Source organism: Dendropsophus ebraccatus, chromosome 4 (genome assembly GCF_027789765.1).
Source record: "Dendropsophus ebraccatus isolate aDenEbr1 chromosome 4, aDenEbr1.pat, whole genome shotgun sequence".
Classification (NCBI taxonomy): domain Eukaryota; kingdom Metazoa; phylum Chordata; class Amphibia; order Anura; family Hylidae; genus Dendropsophus; species Dendropsophus ebraccatus.
The window spans coordinates 139503090-139528895 of NC_091457.1; the positions used below are offsets into that span (position 1 = coordinate 139503090).

The 25806-nt window shown below is 43.7% G+C and overlaps 2 protein-coding genes across 10 annotated transcripts in view; one reads left to right on the forward strand and one right to left on the reverse strand.

The window, feature by feature from the left end:
- The window catches only part of CENPP (centromere protein P), a 240311-nt gene extending 239283 nt beyond the window's left edge, over nucleotides 1-1028 (reverse strand). Inside the window, exon 1 of one of the 7 annotated variants that reach the window (XM_069967195.1) lies at nucleotides 664-1028. Coding sequence is in view for 1 of the 7 variants with exons in the window: in XM_069967190.1 (XP_069823291.1) it covers nucleotides 45-107 (63 nt within the window). In the remaining 6 variants the exon portion in view is untranslated. The other 6 variants (XM_069967192.1, XM_069967194.1, XM_069967193.1 and 3 more) reach the window with 6 other exon arrangements.
- Nucleotides 281-25771, forward strand: NOL8 (nucleolar protein 8). 3 transcript variants are annotated; one of them, XM_069967184.1, is made up of 17 exons: nucleotides 281-899; nucleotides 2262-2422; nucleotides 7324-7386; nucleotides 7505-7583; nucleotides 10108-10261; nucleotides 11292-11360; nucleotides 12045-14081; nucleotides 15195-15296; nucleotides 15682-15804; nucleotides 15898-15991; nucleotides 18410-18554; nucleotides 19462-19545; nucleotides 20374-20660; nucleotides 21684-21804; nucleotides 22119-22183; nucleotides 22330-22412; nucleotides 25409-25771. In XM_069967184.1, the coding sequence occupies exons 2-17, from the start codon at nucleotides 2290-2292 to the stop codon at nucleotides 25460-25462; spliced, it is 3693 nt and encodes a 1230-aa protein (XP_069823285.1). In that variant the 5' UTR covers nucleotides 281-899; nucleotides 2262-2289; the 3' UTR covers nucleotides 25463-25771. The 3 variants fall into 3 exon arrangements, with proteins under 3 accessions (XP_069823285.1, XP_069823283.1, XP_069823284.1); XM_069967182.1 differs by having other exon boundaries at nucleotides 281-820; XM_069967183.1 differs by lacking the exon at nucleotides 281-899 and adding an exon at nucleotides 900-952.
- Nucleotides 25772-25806: the final 35 nt, after the last annotated feature.

Sequence of the window (25806 nt, forward strand, 5' to 3'; positions counted from 1 at the left end):
TGGATAACCACTTTAATTTCAGTGACAGCTCAGGTACCCCTAACCCAGTGGTCCTCAAGCTGGACCTCCCAGACTGCAGAGCAACTAATACTCCAAGCATGGCCCATTGGAGAGAAACAGGTTATGTCATTTAAGTAGTGTGAACAGCGGCTAATACAATTATATACAAGCTGTATGATTCCTGTCACACAGTGGATGTCTATAGACCACGCCCACTTTACCTCAGGCCCCTCCTCCGCGGTCCCGCCTTTATCTTCCAGCCGAAACCAATACGATAGAAGGTAATATAGTACAGTATAGTCGCTGTCTACTCCCCGGTCATAGACATGTATTGGGCTGCAGCCTGGTCTCCGTCCCCGGGACTTACCTCACTCCTTGTCACTGTTCAAACTAAGCGCGCCCTTACTACAGCAGACAGCTGAGCGGTGATAGGTGACAGAAAAAAACCAAGTTCCTTTATCCAATCACCACACACACTGGGAGCAGGCGTCTTCTACAGACAGCAAGAAAATATAATAAGAAAAATCCGTCTTGTGAACAGCAGTTGTGATATCACCGAAAACACAAGGGAAACGCAGATTCGTCGCCCCCTACGAACGCGGGACCAAATGGTACGATCCAAGGCGCTTCACCTTTTACCTTCCTTTCCGGTCTGGCACGTACCGAAGTAGTTCCGCTTCCAGACTCTCGTAGACTTTTATGTTACAGCGAACTGATAATAAACTCTGAGAATATCCGTGTACTTCACCGAGTCATTCCGAGCAACAAAGCCGTCGCAGTCTATAGGAATGACTGAGGCGAAACCCGCTTAGGAAAGAAGGTTGGTGTGAACACCGGAACGTAGTTGTATTATACTTGTTTCCGGTGGGGATACATTCTTCGGGACACAGGAGTGCAATGTGAGTTTTACAGTGTGAGAGTGTCAGACATGTGTTACTGTAGTACGGGATCGGTGAGTAGATGTCAGATCTAAGAGCTTCGTGTCTTGTCTCCGTTTTTTCCGTTGTTAGGAGCGAGTTTCGCGTGTGATGTGTCTGTTCACACTACATACATGCTGCACTCACATTATTGGCTGAAACCTACATATTGGGGGAGATTTATCAAACATGGTGTAAAGTGAAACTGGCTCAGTTGCCCCTAGCAACCAATCAGATTCTCCTTTTCATTTTTCAAAGAGTCTGAGAAATGAAAGGTGGAATCTGATTGGTTGCTAGGGGCAACTGAGCCAGTTTCACTTTACACCATGTTTGATAAATCTCCCCCATTGTGTTTATGAGACAATTAAAGGTTCAGTATATGTTCATTGTGATCTGTAATGTAGTTGTGGCTTTAAAGAGCTATTCTCATCTTGTAGGATTTGTCAAGTTACTGTAAAGGGGCTGCTATATCCTCCGTATATATGCCATTAGCGCCTGATCCCATCATTTAGCTTGTAGTGGATACGGTAACTATTAGGATAATCTCCCACGTAGTCACCTTGTGGTTCTGCTCTTCATTCTCCTGTGTGGCGGCTGCTGACTGACCGACCATGTAGATTTCAAGATGGCTGGAGAGAAGGGGACAGCGGTGATAGATGGACATTATAACGGTTGCTTTTCCACTGATTGGACACTGTTCTCATATGCTACATATGTCACCGCTGTCTGTGATGAGACAGTCATTGGCCAATAATATTTAATACAAATGATGCAAAGACTATTACTAAGTTTAAAGCAGTTTCTGTATAAGGGAAGTGTAGTGTAGTCTGTCACAATTCTGCCTTATTGCTGCTATACAGCAGGAGGATTATCACTATATGACACTGTGGTTGGTTTCTGTTACGGTACACGTGGGGGGGGGGGGGGGGTATGAAGGCTGGCGTACGCTGGTCTTAAATTAGGCCCCACACCTAATTGCCTCACCGGATTCACTAAGAGGCACATGCATCATCCCCTCGCCCACTTATCAGGCGTGCGGGGTGTAGAGCATGCATACACAAGGGAGAAGGGGCGAATCTACACCTTCTCCCTGGTTGGGGATGAAAGGCTGATCAGTGGGGGGCCCACCAGAGGAACCTCCACCAACTCCAAGAACATAACCAAAATTGTCTCCCAATGAACATACGCAGCCAGCTATGTTCATTTTCTTTGGAGTTACCATAAACTCTGCAATGTTCAGCAGACCCGTAGACACTGACTGAAGCTGAATGTTCATGTGTGCGAGGGGTTTATTATAAATTGCTCTTACAGTGTTTGGTCTTGATTTTTCTTTTTACATCTTAGACTTTTCCTTAACATCTACACCTGAAACATGGAGACTACATTAAGACGCCTTTATGTTGGTGGCCTTAGCCCCTCAGTCACAGATGTAGAACTTTCTGAAAGATTTGGAAGGTTCGGAAAGGTGGATGAAGTGGACATCATTTCCCGGAAAGATGATCAGGGTATGTAGAAAGACTGTCTGTGACTATTGCATTAAGGGCCTATTCCACGGAGTGATAATCGTCCGAATCGGCCCCATTCGGCCAATTACTGCTCCGTGGAATAGAGACAACGATAAGCCCATGATCGTGTCATCGGCTGATGGTTTATTTAGGTTTAAACCTAAAATCATCGAGCACCGACCACGCATCGCTGCATGGAATAGCGATGCGTGGCGGCCGACCGACGATTTCACAAGCACCATGCTTTACCTAAGCATGTTGCAGGTCTTCTCCTGCGCTCCTTCTTCCTCCCGGTCCCGGGGGCAGCAGCAGCTTTGGAGCGGCCTGTCTTATGGCCCTATTCCACATGCCAACTGTGCGCAGCAAACGAGCGCTGTCAGCGCTAGTACACGTGGCGGCAGCGAGCGGGTGGGGCCGCAGTGAGCTGCTGAGGGGGCTGCCCGGGTGATCGCTAGAACGTCCAGGCAGCCCTTTGAGGATAGTGGCGGTATGCTGCCGCCACTCCTATTCCACGGAGCGACGGCAGCAGATCGTTGCTGTATGAGTCATTTGTCTTTGAACATATTGAAAGACAAATGACTGCCTTCTATTCCACAGGACGATTATCTGAATAGGGCCTTCAGCTGACAGACTGCTCAGGCAATTACTGCCCAGGACCGCCGCAGCCAGTGATTGGCTGAGCGGTTTGTCAGCTCTGACAGGCCGCACCGAAGCTTCTGCTGCGCGCGGGACTGGGAGGAAGAAGGAATGCAGGAGAAGACCTGCAACATGCTTAAGTAATGTATGGTGTTTAAACAAGGGCTAAACAATAATCGGGCCGTGTAATGGGCCCAGTAAAGGAGCGCCGATCTAGCAGATCAACGCTCGTTTACATTATTAATTGGGCCCCCATTGGCCCATGGAATGGGACCCTTAGGCTGGACGATTAATTTTTGCTGTAAGATGTGTGGAAGTGGTAGTCAGTGGATAGGTGACTGATCTTTATGTTAGAAAAGGCCCTTTAGTGTGTGGCACCAAAATGAAAGAAACATACCAATACCAGTGCACCCCATGGTAAGCAGGTGTGTAATTCCCAGTTCAGCATGCGCTGGTTGTATTTTACTACTTTTAAAATATTACATTTCTTAATCTACAACTTTGCTTGCTGTCATTTTTTTTTATTCTCCCTGGTCGGTGGCGGCGCGGTCCATTTTTAAAACAGCTGCGTGGTTCCCACCATCTGTGCTGGTTTCTCGTTGTGTAATTTGGCCTGCTCGATGCTTTTAGAGGCGGGCCTGGCCCCCCAGGTCATAGATATGCTTCTTCCTCGCATACCTGTGTGTATACACGTCCTGTAGTTTATACGTAGCTGTATACCTGTGTGTATACACGTCCTGTAGTGTGTACGTAGCTGTATACCTGTGTGTATACACGTCCTGTAGTGTGTACGTAGCTTGGGTTGCTGCTCATTGAGTTACTGTACTTTATTTTTACTTTATTGAAACAAAATATCTCCAGTTTTGCACTGCCAAGTGGGTGTGACTTGTAAAAAGGCTTGTGGCTTACAAAAGGGGCGTGTCATAATTATCGTTACCGTAGCTACATATGCGATAAACCACTATATTGATTTAGGCCAATATCGCCCAGCCCTACACCTTGGTGACCTGGCCAAACTTAATTCTGAAGAGGCGCGTCACCTAGGCAAGGGGATATCAGGGCACTGGGCCTGCCTTCAGTGCACCAAGCGGCCCAAATTGCACAACAAGAAACTGGCGCAGATGGGGGATCTGGATGGCAATTTGAAAAATGTAACATGCTTTTGGGATCCACACACCGGCGACAACCAGATTAAATTTTTTACAGCAAGCGAAGTGGTACATTTGTTTTTGAAGAATTTTATTTGCTCTCTGAGTCACTATGGCTGGTAGGGAGACCTAGTAAAGGCCTGCAGCTGCCATAGTATGCAGTCCAGTGGAGGTGCTGATCGGCCACTGAATACCAGTTTGTCAGGTCAGTGAGTTATATAAATGCTGTGATCGCTATTGATCACATGATTTGTTTTATGTGAATCAAATGTAGCACCGTATTTGTTGCATTGTACGCCATTCCAGATTGGTTGCTCTGGCCAAATTAGAGCAGATTTTGTTTTTCAGACAAATAAATCTAGGCTATAGTCCTTAGTGGATAGGTGATCCTCGAGCATGCTTAGGCTCATCCAAACCCGAGCATGTGGCATTTGATAACTGGTGTCGGAAAAAGTTGGATGCAGCCCTAAGGCTGCCTGGAAAACATGCATACGGCCATAGGTTGTATCCACATTTTCCTGGACTCCCTAGCAATGCATCCAACTTCTTCAGCCACCAGTAATCCAATATCACACCATCTGGTTCGGATGACCCCAAGCATGCTAAAGGTTTGCTCATCAGTGAACATCTGATGGGTCAGCCACTTTAAAGTGTCAAAGATTGTTTCATTTTTTTTTTGCAGAAATCAATAGTACAGGCGATTTTAAGAAACTTTGTAGTTTGGTTTATTAGGCAAATATGCCATTATCTGCATTCAAAAAGACTTTCCCCAGGTCCTCCCCTCCTCTCTCTCATCCACTGCTCATTATCAGAAAATCTCGACTCTTTTACATCAGTCAGGCCCCTGTCTGTTCTATGAAAAGGGGAGGGGGGAGGAGGGAGCAGGGAGATTAGTCGCTAGCAGAGAGAAGAGAACAAAGGATTACACAGTGGGAGCTGTATTCAGAGGTCAGAGAGGTAAGTGCTGACTGTCAGAGGAGATAGACCAGGGCTCCAGATGGCGACCAAAATGGTCGCCAATGCGACTGCCATTTTGCAAATGGCGCCCAGATTTATTAATCTGGGCGCCATTTGCGACTGGCCCCGGCGGCGGCGGGCTGTCTCTTTAAGATGCGCGGCTGATGCGCGGCTGCCGGGGGTGTTCCGTCCTATCCCCGGCAGCGCGGCGCATCAGTGAGCTGCCTGGGGCCCTGACTTCCGGCACAGGAAGCGCACGTCAGAGACGCTTCCTGTTTCAGAAGTCACAGCCCCGGCGTACACTGACGCGCCGTGCTGCCGGGGATAGGACGGAACACCCCCGGCAGCCGCGCATCAGCCGGGGACAGCACCTAAAGAAGAAGAGGATCGCCGGGGGAGCGGGTTGTCAGGTGAGTTTGTTTGTTTGTTTTTTTTAAATACTGCTTAGCATAAAGGAAAGGGGGGGGCATCTATAATGGGGGGAAGAGAAGGGGGGCATCTATAATGGGGGGAGAAGAGGGGCCATCTTCAAGGGGGGGAGAGGGGGCCATCTATAAGGGGAGGGGGTATCTATAAGGGGAGGGGGTATCTATAAGGGGGGGAGAAGAGGGGGCATCTATAATGGGGGGGAGAGGGGGCATCTATAAGGGGAGGGGGTATCTATAAGGGGGGAGAAGAGGGGGCATCTATAATGGGGGGGGAGAGGGGGCCATCTATAAGGGGGGGGGTCATCTATAAGGGGGGGAGAAGAGGGGGCATCTATAATGGGGGGGAGAGGGGGCATCTATAAGGGGAGGGGGTATCTATAAGGGGGGGGAGAGGGGGCATCTATAATGGGGGTAGAGAGGGGGCATCTATAAGGGGGGGGTCATCTATAAGGGGGGGAGAAGAGGGGGCATCTATAATGGGGGGGAGAGGGGGCATCTATAAGGGGAGGGGGTATCTATAAGGGGGGGAGAGGGGGCATCTATAATGGGGGGGAGGAGGGGGCATCTATAATGGGGGTAGAGAGGGGGCATCTATAAGGGGAGGGGGCCATCTATAAGTGTAGGGCAAACTGGCTGCAGACACTGGGAGATAGATATATGCACAATTATTATTATCAGGGCCCCTCAGGTGTCTGTATTGTAGGGGGTCACTTGCATTAGTCACTAGGTGAGAGATATATCTATCTATATACACATCTTGTGGGGGGTCACTATGGCTGCAGTCATAAGTCTAGCTCAGTATGTATAGACTGTTGCAAGCTTTTAAAGGGAACCTGTCACCCCCGATGCCGGGGTGACAGGCTCCCAACCCCCCGTTAGAACCCCCTATACTCACCTCATCGCGCCGGGTCCCGCTTCTGAAGATGGTCGGGTCACGGAGATCTCAGCCGCTGCAGCCCGGCGCGCACACTGAGAGATGAGTCCAACGCTCATAGAGAATGACGGAGTGCTGGACTCTCCCGTCATTCTCTATGAGCATTGGACTCATCTCTCAGCGCACGCCGGGCTGCAGCGGCTGAGATCTCCGTGACCCGACCATCTTCAGAAGCGGGACCCGGCGCGATGAGGTGAGTATAGGGGGTTCTAACGGGGGGTTGGGAGCCTGTCACCCCGGCACGGGGGTCGACAGGTTCCCTTTAAGTTCAAGTTCAGAAGAGTAAGCCTCATTAGAAGGCTAGCCAAGTGAAGCTGAAGTACTGAGTCAGACTGAAAACGTTCAACATGGAAACTTGCAACTTGACAACCATATACAAACTAAGAAAAGAAAGGATCTAAAGGAGGAGGAGGCTGCCGTGGCCTCTGCACACAGTAAGTCCCATTTAACATAACATTAATTTTACATGGTTTAAAATGTTGGCGACCAAATATTCTATTTGGCGCCTAAATTTTTCAGGTTAGGAGCCAATGGCTCCTAGGTAAATTTTTTAGTCTGGAGCCCTGTAGACGGTTATGTAGCTGTAAATTAACTCTTTGTTGTCCTGTTTTGGGGCCTCATCTCCTTCCATCCCTCCCATAGAGAACAATGAAGACGGGGGGGGAGAGCTTCAAACTGCTTTTTCATGATAAAAATGCATTTTTCAGCTAATGAACCCAATTACAAAGTCTCTTAAAATCGCCTTGCTTCCTTTGTTGCTTTAGAACTTTCATTTAATTCCAGTTTTATTGGTTTCAGGTAACCCTATAAAGACATTCGCCTACCTCAACATTAATATCTCCGACACAGACCTGAGAAAATGTGAGTTTCTCTGCAGGGTATAAGCTTGTGTGTATGTGGATGCCCCTGGGCCTGGGTAGCGTCACGCCCTCATTTGTCATTTATTCCATGAGCCGGTTACATTTCATCTGTTTTATAGGTCTTTCTCTTCTAAATAAGACAAAATGGAAAGGAGGGGTATTACAGATAGAAATGGCCAAGGAGAGTTTCCTGCACAAGTAAGTATCATTCACTTTTATTCCTGGTAAACCGTGCAGAGATGTGAGAGATGGAAATACATGGGTCACAGGACAGTCCTGCTCTAAATCTGTCGATATCCTGAATGCATCTTCTGGTAGGTTCACTAAATGTGGACTCTGATGCACACCTGTTACTGGGCGAGAAAGTGTATGTGATACAGCTCACCGCTCCTGTGCACAGGCCAGCTGACAGCGCTGCAGCTCCTCAAACCAGAATAGCAATGAATGCTAACTAACAGGCTAAAATACTCTTTTGAGAAATCACATGACCATGATATCTTACAATTAAGTGGTACTTTGACACTTAAAAAGTTTTTATATTGCTCTGCTTTTATATAAGACATAACAAACCTCTTATTCTTACCTTTCCACGCTCCCTCAGTGTCCTTCTGTGGCATCTCTGGGTCTCTTGCTGAGCGCAGTTACTCCCTGCTTTGCCAGTAGTCACTGAGTGAGATGGGACAGCAATGCGGCCACTGTTTGGCTGAGCCGGCCGTCACTGTTGAGATGAGTTTCTCTCAGAAGTGGCTGTGGTCTCTGGGAAACCCTGAGACACCGCAGGAGGACACCGGGGGAACGTGGTGAGGTAAGGATAAGATGTTGAATATAAGAGCAGCACTATAGAAAAAGTTTTTAAGTGCTGGAGTACCCCTTAAAAGGAACATTCCAACTTAAAGTGTACCTTTTATCAGGGCTGCTTCCAGATCAGTGTTGAATTCCACTCTGTCAGCGGAAGTTTTGGTCTTCATGGCTATGAACACACATGAGACCGTAATACACATGACTCCCATTGGAATTCACTGCTGATCTGGCAAAAATCCCTGATGACAGATACACTTTAATCTGCTATTCACTGGATAGGAGGGGAGATTGTGGGGGCCAGACTATTGGGCACCCCTTGCGGTACCCCGGACAGGGCTCAGTTTTCAATGGGGACGCCACCTCATTTATTCTCTATGCATTCTACTTGGCTATCTTTTCCAGCTTAATAAACAATGTAAAGCAGTGCCATATTAGGGTGATCACATTCATATTGTGGCTAGGGGATGTTTAAAGATAAGGTAAATTAAATTTAGTTGGAATACCCCTTTAAGGCTAAGACTACACATCAATTTTGACTGTGACAGATGTTGTACAACCAAAAATCGATTTGTCGCACTGCCACCTCATAGCTGCAAGAAAGCAATCTGAGATGGATCCCTCGCTACTATCAGGTTGTGGCCACTTGGGAGTTACTTCTTTTACCTTTACTGACCTTAGGTGCGATTTTTGCTCCGTTGCATTCCTGTTACGGCCAAGACCAACAAGTAGCTCCAGTCTTGCGTGATGATCATCTGATTTCTCCAACTACTATTTTATTCTGTTAGTATTTACACCATGTGCTATGACTAAAGCTCAGCGCTCACTTTCCCCTCATTCCTTGCTCGCTGCCTCTATTTTGATGCGTTTACCCAGAGAGATTTATCTGACAGATTTTTGAGCCAAGAACAGACTATAAACAGGGAACAGGTTAAGATTAAGGAAAAACTGAGATCTCCTCTCTTTCCAAATCCATTTCTGGCTTTGGCTTCCTAAATCTGTCAGATAAATCTGTGTTGCCCCAAATGATCCTTAGGCAATGTTCACTCAACGTATTAGACTGGCCGTTCCGGACGGTCTCTGCCCGGATCATCCCGGGCCGGTACTTAAGTACCGGCCGGGTGATCTTTCCGGCCGCAGGGTTCTGATGCGGGCTCATCAGCGCGTGCCTGCATCAGAACCTCCCGCAGCTAACAATGAAGCAAGCGGCCAGAGCCGCTTGCTTCATTGTGTGAACTGACGGGTTTTCTACGGCCGCAATTCATTGAATTGCGGCTGCAGAAAACTGACATGTCAGTTCTTTGCAGCGCTGCACGGGATCCTGGCCGCAGCGTATACGATGTGTGTACACTCCAGCCGGGATCCCATAGAAGCAGAGGCAGTGTTCCACAACGTGAAAAGTATGGCCGTTGTTCGGGCTGCCCATTGAAGTCGCTACTGCAACATGTTGAAAGACCACGTTCAGCAGACATCAAGCATGTCGACTGATGATTGCCTTTCAACATGTGCTATTACATTAAACGATTATCAGCCTCAACAGTTGGTGAGGCCAATAATCATATAGCGTAATAGGGCCTAAGGGTTTGGATAAGATACTCTGTGCTGTGCTGTACTTAGCTGAAGTGCACATTGGTTTTGGAATTTAGTATAAAGGAAGAATACTTTTATCCTTCCAGCACCAGGAGCTGGACATTCAACCTCACTGCTATTCCTTTCTATGAAGATTTGTTTTTCCCTCCTTAATGGGCAGAAATAACGTCGCTGTGCACAGGACACTGCAGTCAATGACTGACCTCGGCGGTCATTCATACAAATTTAAATTCCACCTCATCTCCACCTGGGGAAAATGTTTTATGAAGCTAGACAACCCCCTTAAAAATAGCATAGCTAACACTTTTTTACTAGTATTTTCTGTTCTCTGCAGATTGGAGCAAGAGAGACAAGCAGCCAAAGAGAAGAAGAAATCTAAGGAACAAAGCCGCCCACAAAATGACCTCCTTCGGTCTCTAGAAAAAGCCGGCGTCACTGACTTTCAGATGAAAGCGGCCGTGCCAGGCACTGAAGTCCCTAATCATAAGGCAGGTCATCTGTGAAATGCTAATCCCCGCTTTCTTCTTCCCTGTTCTTACTGATATGTTAATACTATGTGTAATGGCATTTGGCTAATTGCATTAGCTTCATTAGGAATTGATTAAACGAGAAGTAATTTTCATCTTGAGATTATTGCCAGAAAAATCTTGTTCTTAAGATTGTGCAGGATGCCATTGGCGATAAACACTACAGTTTAGTCAGATATCTCATAGACAGCAGGTCGGTTGGTCGGCAAATTATTTGTCATATCCACTAATGGTACAGTCTATTGAAGTTTACTCCTTCCTATGGCTTGTAGACCAAATATTGCATGCTCGAGTCTGATCATTCGCCATTTTGTTACTGGTGGCTGAAGAGGTTGGATGCAGTTGTTGGCTGTATCCATGTTTTCCCAGACTCCCTAGGGCTGCATCCAACTTCTTCAGCTACCGGTAATCAAATGCCGAACGATCAGAATCAAGCTTAGTTCATCTCTCATTTTCATTGCCCGGCCCTTGTGTTCTCGGAAAGATAAGTCAGAGCCCGAGCAGCCTCCTCCACCCCTACTCATAGGAAACACAGGAACAGAATCTGGTTGGCTGAGTGGCTAAGTTTAATAGTTATGCCAACCCCCTTTTCTATCTATTTATCCGCTGTGATGGAGAAGGGGGGTGCCTTAGCTATTGCTTCGCTTCATTGAAATTGCACAAAACGCAGTACAGTGACAGGTTCTCACCCCCCCATATGCTAGTGTTTAGAGCAGTATAACAGAATTGCCCTTAAGGACCTCTCATTGCTTGAATTGTTTTTGCATGACATCTGTTTTTTCCTCAGAGCTGCTTTGGAGACACATACTTAGCAGCGCACTCAGGAATAGTGTACTGGGGAGCCTTGAATGACGTCCGATACAGCTGGGTTCTGTACTGCTGTACACCACTTAGGATGCTTAGTAAATCCGACAGAGGTTTTGGTGTAAGAAGAATTTCAGTTTATATTTTAACATGTATATCATTTATTTCTGTTTTTTTGATCCTTCAGAACTGGGTGGTGAGCAAATATGGACGTGTCCTGCCCATGCTTCATATAAAAGGGAACAAACAGAGCAAAATATCCTTTTGATAATTTAGCAGTTTGCCTTCTGATGAAAATTTGTCTGGTAAATTATAAAAAACCTGGCGGTCTACAGACATGGAGAAGAGACTCAAAATACACTCTAGTAGGAAAAAAAGCTAAATGTAGAGGTACCAATAATAATAATAATAATTAATTAAAATGACACATTGACATGTCTTTCACTGACATTGAGACTTTCACTGATAGCTAAAACAAAGTGGTAGAAGGGCCCACCTAAGGGCTGTGACTCTGAGGTCTCCTGCTCCTTCATATCTCTGTATACACTTAGAAGTAGCAGCTAGGAGGACATTTCAGAGTAGTACTGACCAGTGTAACTGAGGTGAGATCTAGTACAATAAGCTATAGTCTCTTCCTCCTAATCTCCCTCTTCCACCTTTCTTCTTCACAAACTTCTGTGTGAAGCATGTGACTTGATCCATCAGTGAGCTTATAGTCTATCAATTCTCACTCTCGCTGTCATACATCATTCACTCTTTAAAAAAAAAAGAAAATACTTAAGTTTAGAAGGTGGGGGGGTTGTAGTGGAATAAGTGAAGAAAGAGGCATTTTTCTCTAATTTGATATAAAGTTTCTAATGTTCTCTTTATTAATTTTTGTAATGCATATTGTGAACTCCTGTTTCATTCACACAAGTAATCTTCCTTTACTCAAATGAACATCATGAAATATGACCCTTCGAAATATTGCCATAACCTTAAGAAAATAGACAGCGTGTCATCCGAGACGACACCTATAACCAAGCTTACCTGGCAGCTGGATGGAGGGGATGATGATATAAGCAAAAAACGCAGAGGAGAATTTCCAGAATATAAGACTCAAGTAAAGAAGAGCAAAGTTGCTTCTTATCTCAATACAAGTAAGAGCAATGAAAAAGGACAAAGTGTCAGAACTCCTCAGACCACGCTCCGAAAGGATAAAGACACTTCAGAAACCCAACAAAAAAGGGAAACTTTTCAGGAACGGAATCAGGGTTATATGGGGAATAAAAGCATCAACAGTATGTCTGACAATGAGTACGACTCCGAGGAAGAACTGAAAGCTATTATTGCCAGGGAGAAAATGCTGCAAGAAACTGGAAGACATGCTGAAGATAACAGTATAGAAGTTGTGGATGACTCTTTTACACCCAGGTACAATACACATTGGGCAGAGGAGGTCAGAAACCACACCAGTAGGGATGACAAAGGGTATGATTCTGCCGATACCGATGAGATCATCACCGTTGCAAAGACTACCCAGATCTGCAATGATAGCAAGGAGCAAAAGGACAAAAATAGTAATGTGGTCTCCAGAGGTCTGAATGTCTCAAAGAGTAAAGATGAATTCGATAGTAGTAAAATTTGTTTCGGTCCCTTGTATCTGTCATCGGCAGAGGAAGAGCAGCTCATTGAAGTAGTTGAGGAAGCTCTACGTGAAAGTATAGACTCTGAGGAGGGCATTGGCTCTGCAGATACTGATGACCTCCTCACCATTGCAAAAACTACCCAGAATTGCAATAATAGCAAGAAGGAGAAAGACAAAAATAGTAATGTGGTCCGCACAGATCCGAGTATCCCAAAAAGCAAACGTCAAGATGACGAGGCAGAAGAAGAGAACCAGAGTAATGAGTCAGACACAGAAGACGGAAGTGATTCCTATTCAGATGAAGAGTATGAGTCCATGATGCAGAATTGTTACCGGATGGATCTGTCGTTGGGAGACCTCGAGGCACTTGTTAAAGAAGCCGGTGAATCGGATGATTCAGGTGGAAATGATGATTCTGAGCAGGACGTTGCCTCTGCAGATACTGATGAGGATATTACCGAAGCAGTATGTGTGCAAAGTGATAGTGTAAGAGAAATAAAGGGAGCGAATGGTGATCAAACAGCAAAAAAGAAGCAAAAATGTAAAGCTGACCCTGCTAGAGATCTAGGACCTGGGCATTGTAGTAATAAGAAAAGCTCAGGAAGCAATAGTTCCCATTCAGAAGGCGAAGGTGGACCTATGAAGCAAGATCTCACAGTCAAGAAAATGAAGTCCGTATCTAAATCCTCTTTGAATGATGATAAAACAGATGACGCCAGCGAAGATGAAGAAGCACGGAAAGATACAAAAAACAACAACAATGAAAATGCAGCGGTTATTGGAAATCGAAAGAGAAAGAAGGGTATTGATCCAGAAGACATTGTGGCTTCTATTTTAGAAGATGAGGATGATGATGATGATGGCTCAAATCATCAACGAAAGAGAAAAAAGAAAAAAAGTCCTTCAATTCTACCTCCAGCTTTTAAAGGGCTGGGATCGCTGATGGCATCAGTATCCGACTCTAATGAAATAAAAGCCATGTCTCCCCCGACAACCAGCAATAAGACAAAAATTAATCATACTGAGGTAAAGCAGGATTCCAAAGACAATGGTGAAAGACCCTCTAAAACCATGAAGAAGACATCAGCCGATGCCCAGCAGAGAAGTGAAAAAAACAATGAAAGCAGTAGTAGCAGCGGCAGCAGCAGTAGTAGTGATGATTCTAGCAGTGATGATGAATCCAGTTCTGCCCCATCCCCAGTTACTAAACCAAAGGTCCCCACCAAAGAACAACCCACATCCAAAGCTAAACAGCTTCAGGATAATCAGAAGCGCCTGGCAGCGATGGAGGAAAGGAGGAAAGAACGGGAGCAGCAGAAACAGGCGATTCAAGGAGCTCTGCACAAACTGGTGAGCAATTCAATGAAACTTCATGATAGAAAATGGTCTGAATTGGCCTTTTAAAAACATCTAGTTTGAGGCTTCAAGTAAAGACACTCGCCTATGGTGATCTGTGGGGTTCCCAGTGGTCGTACCCCCAATTATTAGATACCCTTCACATTTTCTGAGGATTAGCCATGTAAGGGTCCTAATAGACAAAGCGATTTTTCGCTGAATAACAATAAAGGATGACAAATGATAGTTTTGGGGACTGATCTGAGAGAGTTCCCCATAACACTGAATAATAGTTGTTAGTTACCATTGTAATTATGAGTGTTACCAAGATTGTTTACTCCTTCTGATCCCAACAAACGAAGGATGTGCACATACACCGAAAGATCAGCAAACGATTAACGACTATTTTTTGGTCATCTCAAAAGATGCAATCCGTGGACTCGCAAACAATTTTTTTAGCTGTTTGATAGTTGCCTGCATACACACGGAAAGATTACCGTTTAAATTCAGACTATAGAACGATTTTTCCCACGATAATCACCCCACGTGTTAGGGCCTGACTGGCTGGTTATCGCTCAGTGTAATAAAGAGAACGATCATAGGCTGGTTGTTTCTTTAGGCCCAGACCTAAAACATCGCTAGGGCTGGCGATTAAACAAACAATTTACCTGTCCACGTTCCCGGTCTTCTCCTGAGCTGCTTCCTCCCCAGTCCCTGTACTGCAGTTTCAGAGCGGCCTGTCTCAGCTGTCTCAATCCACTGCAGCGCACAGGACAGGGGAGGAAGCAGAGTGCAGGAGAACACCGGGAACATGGAGAGGTGATGTAAACTGTTTGGGCAAAGGCTGCACAAACATCACTAACAATGTCCATGCAGACCTTGCTAGACAATTATCAGGCCGTGTAATAGATCCAGCAAATGAGCGCCGATCTAGCAGATCAGCGCTCACTCACAATATTGATCAGGCAGTCATAGGCCTGTGTAATAGGACCCTACGTTTTTTTCTTGGAAAACCCCTTTAACTTTGATTTGTGTCGGCTGCCTCAGTTAAAGTGGTTATTCAGTGTTAGAAGAAAGAAAAAACATCAGGACATATATAACTTGTTAATACTTGACTCTTTCTTTCAGGATTCTCAGTCGGCCAAGAAGAGCCATCACATTGTGTTTAATTCTGAATCGGAGAGCGAGAAGGAAGAGGAAGCGAGTACAAGCAACGTACAGAGTGACAGCGTATGTTCCTAGTACTGTATCTTAGAAAGCTGCACATAGGAAGTGTATCCCGATAGTGATGCAGAACACATTGGCCATGTGCAAAATCATCTATGACATCCGAAGCTAGACAGTTCCCCTCTGTCTTCTTAGTTTTTTGTCCAGATTCAATAGGACTATATGTATGAAAACAGAAAATGTTCCGTATTTCCTTCAAAAGATGTTCCTATCTGGGCATATATAGAATACACACAGGACATGCAATACATGTCTTACAGATGCAGGTGCCACCTCTAGGGCCTTCTGGATATGGGTGGGAAGCAAAAATGGCTAAATGGACTATTTTAGGCAGTTTTAGTTTTATTATTTATTTATATATATATTTTTTTCCTTCTTTTTTACGTAGAAACCTGCACTAATAAAAGCTAAGCTCTTTGACAGCAGCGGGGAAGATTCAGATGATGAAGAAGAGAAAGATGATGAAAGATTTGAAATAAAGGCACAATATGAAGGGCGATCCGGTGAGAAGGTTGGTATCACATGGCCTTGGTCATAAGACATTGCGTATGTATATTACCCTAATCCTGATTCTCATAATTTTATTCTCTACGTGTTTATGCAGCTCATGCAGTTGCAGTCTCGCTTTGGAACAGATGAACGATTCAAAATGGACGCACGATTTATAGAAGATAGTAGTGAGGACGAGGAAGATACAGGTAAGAGCTGTGGCTGTGTTAGAGCACTACTGTCCCTCCTGAATGTTATTGTGCGTCACTAGGGCTCTCACCAATTCACAAAACAAGGAAAATGAGGGCCATTCCTGTCTTTTTTTTTTTTTTTTTTTTTTTACACAATAGCGGCAACAAGTGAATGTGATCAGATGAAAAAATTCTTTAAAACAAGACTAAACATTGTGCACTTAATTAAAAAAAATAGTCCTTAAGGGGGAGATTTATGAAACATGGTGTAAAGTGAAACTGGATCAGATTCCATTTTTCACTCCTCACAGACTCTTTGGAAAATGAAAGGTGGAATCTGATTGGTTGCTAGGGGCAACTGAGCCAGTTTCACTTTACACCATGTTTGATCAGTCTTCCCCTATATGCTTATAACAGAAGTTGAAGCTATAGATGCGGCTTTCATGCATGTACCTGCCATCTCTATTAATGCCACTACAAATGCACAGGCCTTACAGTAGCTTCACATGATACAAAACAGAAAAGGCGCTGATTTGCATGCCAAAAGCAGCAAAATGTCAGCTCAATGAGATGTGGGTGAGCGCTGAATGGAAAAGTACTATATAAAAGGTGTGAGCGAGTAGAATTCGTACTGTTATGAGGAGCACATGTCCATACAGGAGGCATAATCCAGCATCTATGGCTGAGCTGAACTGAGCACCAACATGCAAAATGGTCACTGATTGGTGCGGGTCCCTACAATGGCGGGACTTTGTCCCTCAAATAAATGACACAAGGTGCACTCTCCATTCTCGGTTGGATTTCTGAACATTGCTGAGCGCAGAACACTTTGCCATTCAGTGTAAGGGGCCTTTTACAGGGCCTGAATCGTTAAATCGTTTTAATTCAAATGATAATCTTCAGGTGTAAATATAGATATGAAAACAATTGTGATCATTCACATATATACGCATGCAATTTCGGTCTCAATAAATGACTTTTCATAGCGATTATCTTCTCGTCTAAATGCCTTTTGTTTAAAAGGAAAAAATCATAGCTTGTTGTTTGCTATAGGAGTGCTTAAGCGATTTATCTGTACATGTAAAAGGACCCTTAGTTCTATTAGGCAGCCTCAGACAGCTCAGTCTCCAGCCACTTCTGTGCTCTTCTGAATGCCCAGCTGCTGGACTTCACCTAAAAGGACACCGACTAGCTTACTAGGTGTCGTAAAACTATTTTAAGTTATAATATTTGACGTTCGATTCAGTTTATTTAAAGGGGATCATGGCTTTTATAGGGGAACTATCAGCAGCTTAGATGAATCTAACCTGCTGTTAGCTCCCTATTGTGCACGGAGGAGGAAGGTAATGTCTCTTACCTTCCTTCCTCAGCGCTGTTCCCATGCAGTTAGCAGTGTAATCCTTGGTCTGGAACACAGTCAGGAGCACTGCCCCACCCCCAGATTGCCAATTCGGGCTGCCAGCTCCATTGATTATGATTAGAAGGAGCGGGTCGGCTCTGTGCTATGGGGGTGGGGCAGTGTTCTTAATGGTGCTCCGGACCAAGGATTACACAGCTAACAGCACGGGAACGGCGCAGAGGTGGAAGATAAGAGACATGCCTTTCTCCTCAGCGTCTAACCTGCTGATAGTTCCCCTTTAAATTTAAAAATGTAAAAATCTAACAGAACAGCTCACTGTAAGAGGCCTCACAAGTGATAAGAGACCCAAAGATAAAATGCTTCTTACATGTATCTAGAAAGGAAAGTGAACATTAACCTCTCAAATAAGTGTTGTGCCAGAGATGTCTTCCGCTTGATTATTTCTATCCGCTCTTCAGGGTTCATGAGGGTTCAGTTGCTTTTTGACCTTCCTTGTGTTTGAGAGTTTGAGCAACTTCTATGGCAGCTGATCTGCAGAAACCTGGCACAGCCGCCATACAGTATACAGAGCTGTCTGCTTCTGGTTTTATATAATTGTCCATGTAGCAATGGCACCCCGCTGACCCAGTATTCATGACCTATCCTGAGGGAAGGTCATCCATACATGTTGCTGGGAAAACAACTTTAACTATTTAAGCATCAGTATGAGAAGTTATACTTCCAAATACAGTGTTAGCTTGTGGCCATGTTATATAGAAAGAATAAGCACAGCTACTGTCCTTTTATCTACATACAACATTTTATAAGGAATCTGTCATCTGTCATGCTAAGAGCTCACATGTCAAGGAGGCCATGGTGAGCTGCAGCATGCACCATCCTCCCTTCCCCACCTTGACTGATTGATGTACAGGCCTGATTGCTGAAAAGAACACACCTATAAGTCAAGGTCACAGTGCAGCAGCTCAGCACCCGCCTCCTTGACACTTGAGCTTTGAGTATGACATAGAGCTGACAGATTCCCTATAACACCCTCCTCACATTTTCACATAACTAATATATTCTATCGCTTCTTACAGAACAACCGCAGAAATTGCAGGCGGACAATGAGGATGATGGACTGTCAGCTGAGAAGAAGAGGAACCTGGACATCCTGCAGAGTGTCCTAAATATAAATGTAGAGCCCCAGTCAACAGGCAAAAAGGCTAAAGCAAAGAAATTCAAGTAAGACTTTGTGTACTCTGGATACTAGTATACACTACATCTATGCTGTAATAATGGTAATAGGTTGTCTTAGTGAGACATCTTTATTAAGTATTGTTAGCCAAGACCCCTAGTGTCATAAGGATTTTTAGGGGGTACTCCAGTGAGAAAAAAAAATTGTTAATACAGATTTGTAAATGACTTCTATTAAAAAATCTCAAGTTTTCCATTACTTATTAGCTGCTGTATGTCCTGCAGGAAGTGGTGTATTCTTTCCAGTCTGACTCTGCTCTCTGCTGCCACCTCTGTCTGTTTCAGCAACTGCCTAGACCAGTAGCACATCCCAATTAAAAAAAAAAAAAACCTCTCCTGCTCTGAACAGCTTTTGTCACGGACAGAGATGGCAACAGAGAGCACTGTGTCAGGCTGTAAAGAATACACCACTTCCTGCAGGATATACAGCAGCTGATAAGTACTGGAAGGTTTAAAAAATTTTTAATTGAAGTAATTCACAAATCTGTATAACTGACACCAGTTGATATGATTTTTTTTTATTGGAGTACCCCCTTTAAGGGGTTTGTTCTACAAAAGTTTATTATGTCCTATCCTTAGATAAGGGGATAGCTTACTGACTGCAGGGACTCCCCACTCAATGAAGCAGTGGTGCGCTTGTGTGACTGCCACTCCATTGATTCTCTGTGGGTGTTGCCCTACTCTGTTTTCTGTTTTTAGCAGCTGCCATAGAGAATGAATGATACAACAATGTTCATTCAGTTTGACCACAAGCAAATCTGTAAATTATACCTTCCCTACGGATAAGGCATTACTTGATTTCATGGAACAACCCCTTCAATACTCATCTGTTGCTTTTGGCTGTTTTGCTATATAGTTAATAAAATGTGTGGTTTTTTTTTTTTTTTCTGATCAGGGACCTGAATGCCCTTCAGTATGATCCCACCAAGGAGGACCATGCAGTATTTGAAACAAAAGCAGAGAAAGAAAAGAAAGAAAGGTAAACCTATATATAAGGCCACACAGTGACTTTTTGTAACGGCATTGCCATTGTACCGCTCCTTCACCATTTGAGATTCTCTGAAAATAAAATCTAAAGGCATTCTGGCTTCTGGATTAGCCTTTCCTGGAACGAAGCTGTTCTTTCTGTGAAAAGCTACTAAAAAGGGATGAACGGCCTCAAGAATAAAAAAACCTCCATTTTGACACTATTATGTTCACATGTGGAATATCTCTCCCAAACATTGAGGAAATTCGTACACATGCCCCAGGAATGAACCCATTAAGGGTGGTTGTTGCCGCAGCATGTGCAAGGATTTCCACAAACCCCATTGACATGTACAGAGGTAAAATATTTTTCCAACAAAGTTACAAAGAGCCAAGCTCTTTTCTGACCTTTATGAAGAACTTCTATCCTAATAGGCATATGAAAGGGGGCATTCACGATGGGCATCCTACAGATGACCCATATCAAAGGGTATTTCCATATCAAATGACATAAATTTGTAGGAGTTGTCTAGTAAAATGTTTGCAAATACATTTGTTTCGAAAACTTGTCTCCTTCTCCTGATATGTATGCACTTTGCCTCTCTGTCTTTGTGTGTATGTATGTGTGTGTGTGTGATATATTATATATATTCATATTATTGCTAATAATGATGCAAGCTGCATTTTCTTCTGCTTGCTTTCTGTCTTTTCAATGATGACTGGTGTCTCTTTAAACCTTTATAATTTAGTTTATTTCAATTGTAACTATATTATTATTATTATTATTATTATTATTATTATTATTATTATTATTATTATTATTATTATTATTTTCCTCTAGCAAATCTAAAATAAAGAAGAAGCGGCTGGAAGCAGAAAAACTACCTGAAGTCTCTAAGGAGCTCTTCCATGAAGTAACTGTGGACTTTAAAGAGGTATTTAGTGCCCCAAAACCTCAAGCCTCCGAGGAGCCAGAGATACCATGGGACCAAATGGAGAAACCTCAAAAGATAGAAGCTGAGAGCTCAGGGGCAGATGTGGACTTTAGTTTTCAGAAGAAGGAAGAGCCAGCAGGTTTCACATTTTCTTTCTTTGGAGCAAGTACAGAAGAGAGCGTCCCTCAGGATGGTAAGATGACGTCATGTAAATGTTCAGTCCGTGCCGACCTATTTATGTCTTTTGATTACCGGTGGCTGAAGAAGTTGGACGCAGCCCTAGGAAGTCTGGGAAAGCAAGGATACGGCCTATGGCTGCGTCCATGTTTTCCAGGACTCTCTGGGGCCACTGGTATTCTAATGCCGGTTGCTCGGGTTCAGACAGACCAGAGAATGCTCGACATTCGCTCATCTCTACTTCTGACATGTCCTGAGCATGTGTCAAAAGTTTTGGTCTGAACCCTCAGACACTGAAGGATTGCCAGAATAAGCTGGAAGTCTGCGCTAAGTGGATTCTGTCCCGCATCTGTGTCCAAGGCAGCCTCATAATACAACTCTATGGGGCTGCCTAAGGGGAAGTGCACAGAGGACAGGGAGAAGAAGCAGTTAAGACTTCTTCCCACTTATTCTAGTGATTGTTACGAGTCTAAACACCCGGACCCTGACTGATCAAACTTTTGACATGCTTTTAGATAGCTTTTAATGTTTGCTTATGTAGAATTAAAGCGGACATGTCCTCCCTTTGCTCCATTCATTCTCTATGTGATCTTGGGATATGTTTTTTTTTTTAGTCATCGGATGCATCTAAAATCAAGTAACTGCAAATAATACTGTTTAAATACTTCCTACTGTTTGTTGTATACAGCTACTATGTTTCTCTATGGTTGCAAACTACAGATACTGTGTATATATCAAACCTGTTCATAACTGATACTATCACTATGTAAATGGTATACATAAGGAATTATATGAACAGGAGCCTTACTGGAATACATAGCATCCCATAGTAAAATGGGATGGACCCTCACTACTGTAAGGAGACAGAGAAGGGATGCATAATTGGTCTGTATAGCCAGCATTACTATGTGGGTTCATTGATATGAGAAAGCCACCAACCATGTATGTGAATATTTTCTATTGTACTTTCTATATTATCTGAGTGACCTTTGATCTAGAGGTACACATAGCAATAGTTATAACATTATTTTCTTTATAGAACCCTATAAGATTGAAACGGTTAAAGCAACTAAAGTGGCCTGGCAGGAAGACCCGAGATTCCAGGAGAGCAGCTCTGAAGGAGAAGACGAAGAGAAGGAGGACATGGAGGTCAATACGAGGTGAGGTCCTTATTATGAAGAGCCATTGCGGCTATTGGCAGGTTATAAGTAAGCTGTCTCTCCTAAGGCAGTGGTAGGAAACTGGCTTTCTAGCTGTTGCAAAACTACAACTCCCATCATGCCTGGACAGCCAAAGCTAAAGCTTTAAATGCTCTAAATAATGCTCAAAAGTCAGTGTTCATTCATCTTTTAACCTGTTACTATCCTGCTCCGATGATCATAGGCTTCATCTACATTAGTGAGACTGCACTATTCTGTTTTCAAACCCCTAACATTGACATTAATCTGAGCTTTTCCGTATCTCTCTCTTTTAGCTCCCAGATAGAGAAAAGCAGCATCAGGTTTTTCTTTTTTGTAAAAGAAGACATACGGCTAAAAGGTAAGTAACTCTCACCAGCCTGTAGTCTCTTAGGCTACGAAATATTTGTTAATGCTTGTCCATTGGTGGCTGTCGGCTGCAGTGGATTACAAAGCATATAATTCTAGTTGATAGAGAAATGTTCCTTGTATCCTGCTTATATACAGAGGGTCCAAAGATGTTTTTCCGATCATCGAAATCTGAACAAAAGGCAAAAGAATGGGATTACATGAGAGACACCATTATGGAGGTAAGACTTGCTGATAAAAGCTTACCTGCAATATGTACATTTTTTAAAGAGTACCTCTCATTATAAAAAAAACCTGTCACGGAGACCAGGAGACTATCGTGAGACCCTGTCCCCTGCTCTATGTCCGTTGAACCTGGACAGCTGCATAGACTTACATTATGTAGCTGTGCTGTCCAGGTCACATAACACAGCCACAGGAGGAATGCACAATGCAGCTTCACCCGACTCGCTCTCCTGATTGGTTGCGGTCTAGACCCCGATCGATCAAAACATTTGATAATTCTCTGTGACACGTCAAAAAATTTTCTGTTATGACAGGTACTCTTTAGTGCATGTATGGGTAATAAAGTATACAGAATGGTTCATATTTACAAAAAAAAAAAAGTATACAGAAGAGGATGTGTCATGGGACTTTCCACTTTAAGGTATCTATTAAATAGATCACCCATCTAGCGCTAGTAAGAGAGCAGTCTGCTCATACCTACTCAGCATTTCTATATGTGAGACCTTCATCCAGTTTAGGTGGGCACAAGCTGCTTTAAAGGGGTTATCCAGCGCTACAAAAACATGGCCACTTTCTTCCAGAGACAGCACCACTCTTGTCTCCAGCTTGGGTGCTCAGTTCCATTGAAGTGAATGGAGCTTAATTGCAAACCTTACCTGAACTGGAGACAAGAGTTGTGTTGTCTCTGAAAGAAAGTGGCCATGTTTTTGTAGCACTGGATAACCCCTTTAAGTTGGTTTATGGCGGACAGGCTTATGGCAGCCTTTCAGCCAGTGACACGCTCAGCTTATTCCCATTACATGTGTGTCAGGGTTACTCCCACATAACTTTTCATAGCTGAAATGCATATTCTGTCCATGTTGTAGCCCGGATTAATCAGTGTACGTGTTATACAAGCAACAACAGATGTTGGTAACATTGCGGCAGTGCTGGCAGGAGGCGCTGCTCATTCCCTCTTGTGGTCATTAAATCAGACACTGTGCGAGTCTGCGGCGCCGGCTGTGAAAAATACTCCTTCCAAGGCGCCTTTTATTACTTAGCGTTTCATACATTGATTATCATAACTATATGCAGGGCGATGGTATCAAGCAAACAAGTCTTATTAAAACCAGTAGATTGCAGCAAATTGATGTTTATTACTATTGGTTCAGTCTGAACTGGCAAATGAGTAACCAACAGGTGCACAATGCGGAGGGTCGGCCTGCTACTCATGGAAGCAATAGAAATGAATGAATCATACAAAGCCATGGACTCCTCATTATGGGGGATTAGCTGGGACAGCAAGAGAAATTCTAGAAATAACAGATCTACTTATGTATAGGAATAGATTTACAAGGCAAAACAGGAGCTGAGTCAGAGATGCTGGTAGTTGCTAGTTTTCTATTCAGTCTGGTGACATTTAAAGGGAGCCTGTTATCAATATGCAAAAGAAGAGCCCATGGAGCCTCATTAAAGAGTCTCAAAACACAAGACTAGCCAGATATCCCTCTGGGAAGGACCCAGCCAAGGGGTGGCTCCTGTAAGGAAACCACCATATTAAGTGGCCCTATAAGTCAGTGTAATGACTAGAGGCCAGGTATCCATCCTCATACAGCTGTTTCGAGGTATTGCCCCTCATCAGTGTGGAGTAGGACTTTGGCTAGGTGGGAGCAATGCTTAGTAGAGCCATAAGAGAAACAGATTGGTGAGAGACCAGCCAAACGATAACACTGCCGGCTGCTAGTAAAAGCACTCAATGCAGTGAAATCCTAGGTGCATTGCCCCATCATGCTGCCTGAACCTTGAATTCTGCTCATAAGTTAAAAGAGGTGCTCTGAATAAAAAAAATAGCTTTTAAATCAACTAGTCTCAGAAAAAATCTCTGCTCTTCCAGGTAAGCTGCTGTATGTATTGAAGGATGTGGTGTATTCTTTCCAGGCTGATACACAGCTCTCTGCTGCCACCTGTGTCCATGTCAGGAACTGTCCAGAGCAGCAGCAAATCAACCATAGAAAATCTCTCATGCTCTCGGCAGTTCCTGACATGGACAGAGGTGGCAGCAGAGAGCAATGTGTCAGACTGTAAAGAATACAGCTCTTCCTGCAGGACATGATATAGCTGATAAGTACTGAAAGAGATTTTTAAATAAAAGTAATTTTACTTTCTGATTTCATTTGCGGGAAAAAAAATCTCTGGAGTACCCCTTTAAATAAAACAAACTCTTTCCCTAGAGTTTATCTTGGGAATTGAAGCAACAGGAAATCAGTGGGGTCCTTCTACTCAACTATAATGATGCACTATGTTCATAAAGCCGGACCTACACAGCGATTTCTGGCCATGCTACCTGTGTCAAGTGGCATTGTGATTTGTGCAAGCAAATGAGGTCGGGTCCCAACTCACAAGTGACTGTGACTCCACAGTTGCAAGAAATCCATCTTTGATGGAGTTGTGATGCCTTTATGCTTGTATGATTGGTTTTTGGTCTTTCATCATTGCTGTGTACTCCCCCCTCCCCCCACCCTATGGATAATGTATGTTACATCATCTGTTCTAGTAAAAAAAAAGAGACGTGCTGATCTAGTGTTCCTTTTCTTGAATATTTAGAAACTTAGTGTTAGGAACCTGTTAATATCTTTAGTGTAATATCTATCTGTAACAACAGTTTTTTTTGTTAAAGGGGTACTCTGGAGAGAGAGATTTTTTTCAAATCAACTGGTGTCAGAAAGATATAGATTTGTAAATTACTTTTTTGAAAAAAAAAAAAAAAATCTTGAGTCTTTCAATACTTATCAGCTGCTGTTTGTCCTGCAGGAAGTAATATGTCTGACATGAACAGGAATGTCAGGAACTGTCCAGAGCAGGAGAGGTTTTCTATGTGGATTTGCTGCTGCTCTGGACAGTTCCTGACATGGACAGAGGTGGCAGCAGAGAGCACAGTGTTTTTCCGGAGTACGTACTTTTTTTTTTTTTTTTATTCCTGTTTGTGACTGTATTTCTCTCCTCTTTGCTGTAGAAATGCAAGAAAAGGCACAAAGACGCAAAGCGGAAACTAAAATCCAAGCATTAGCCGGACCCTGGCTCAACAGTCCAGTCTTTTCACATATGTATACAGGATGTGCTGCCATAAGGACTTACATATGTATACAGGACCACAAGGACACAAAACAATGACCTGTAATTGATGGACTTGACCCGTGGAGCGATGAAACTGCTTCCTATGGAAGAACTCCTATACCACCATTATCGCAAAGGCTTTATTTATATGGACTGCAAACTATAAATAGATAGGAAATCATTACAGACCAAGTATTTTGTGGTTGCTACAGATATCTATTTGTGAAAAAAAAAATTCTGAATAAAGTTGCATTTTCTTGTTTGCTGGCAGTGCTAGGTTTTATCCTATATGTGAAT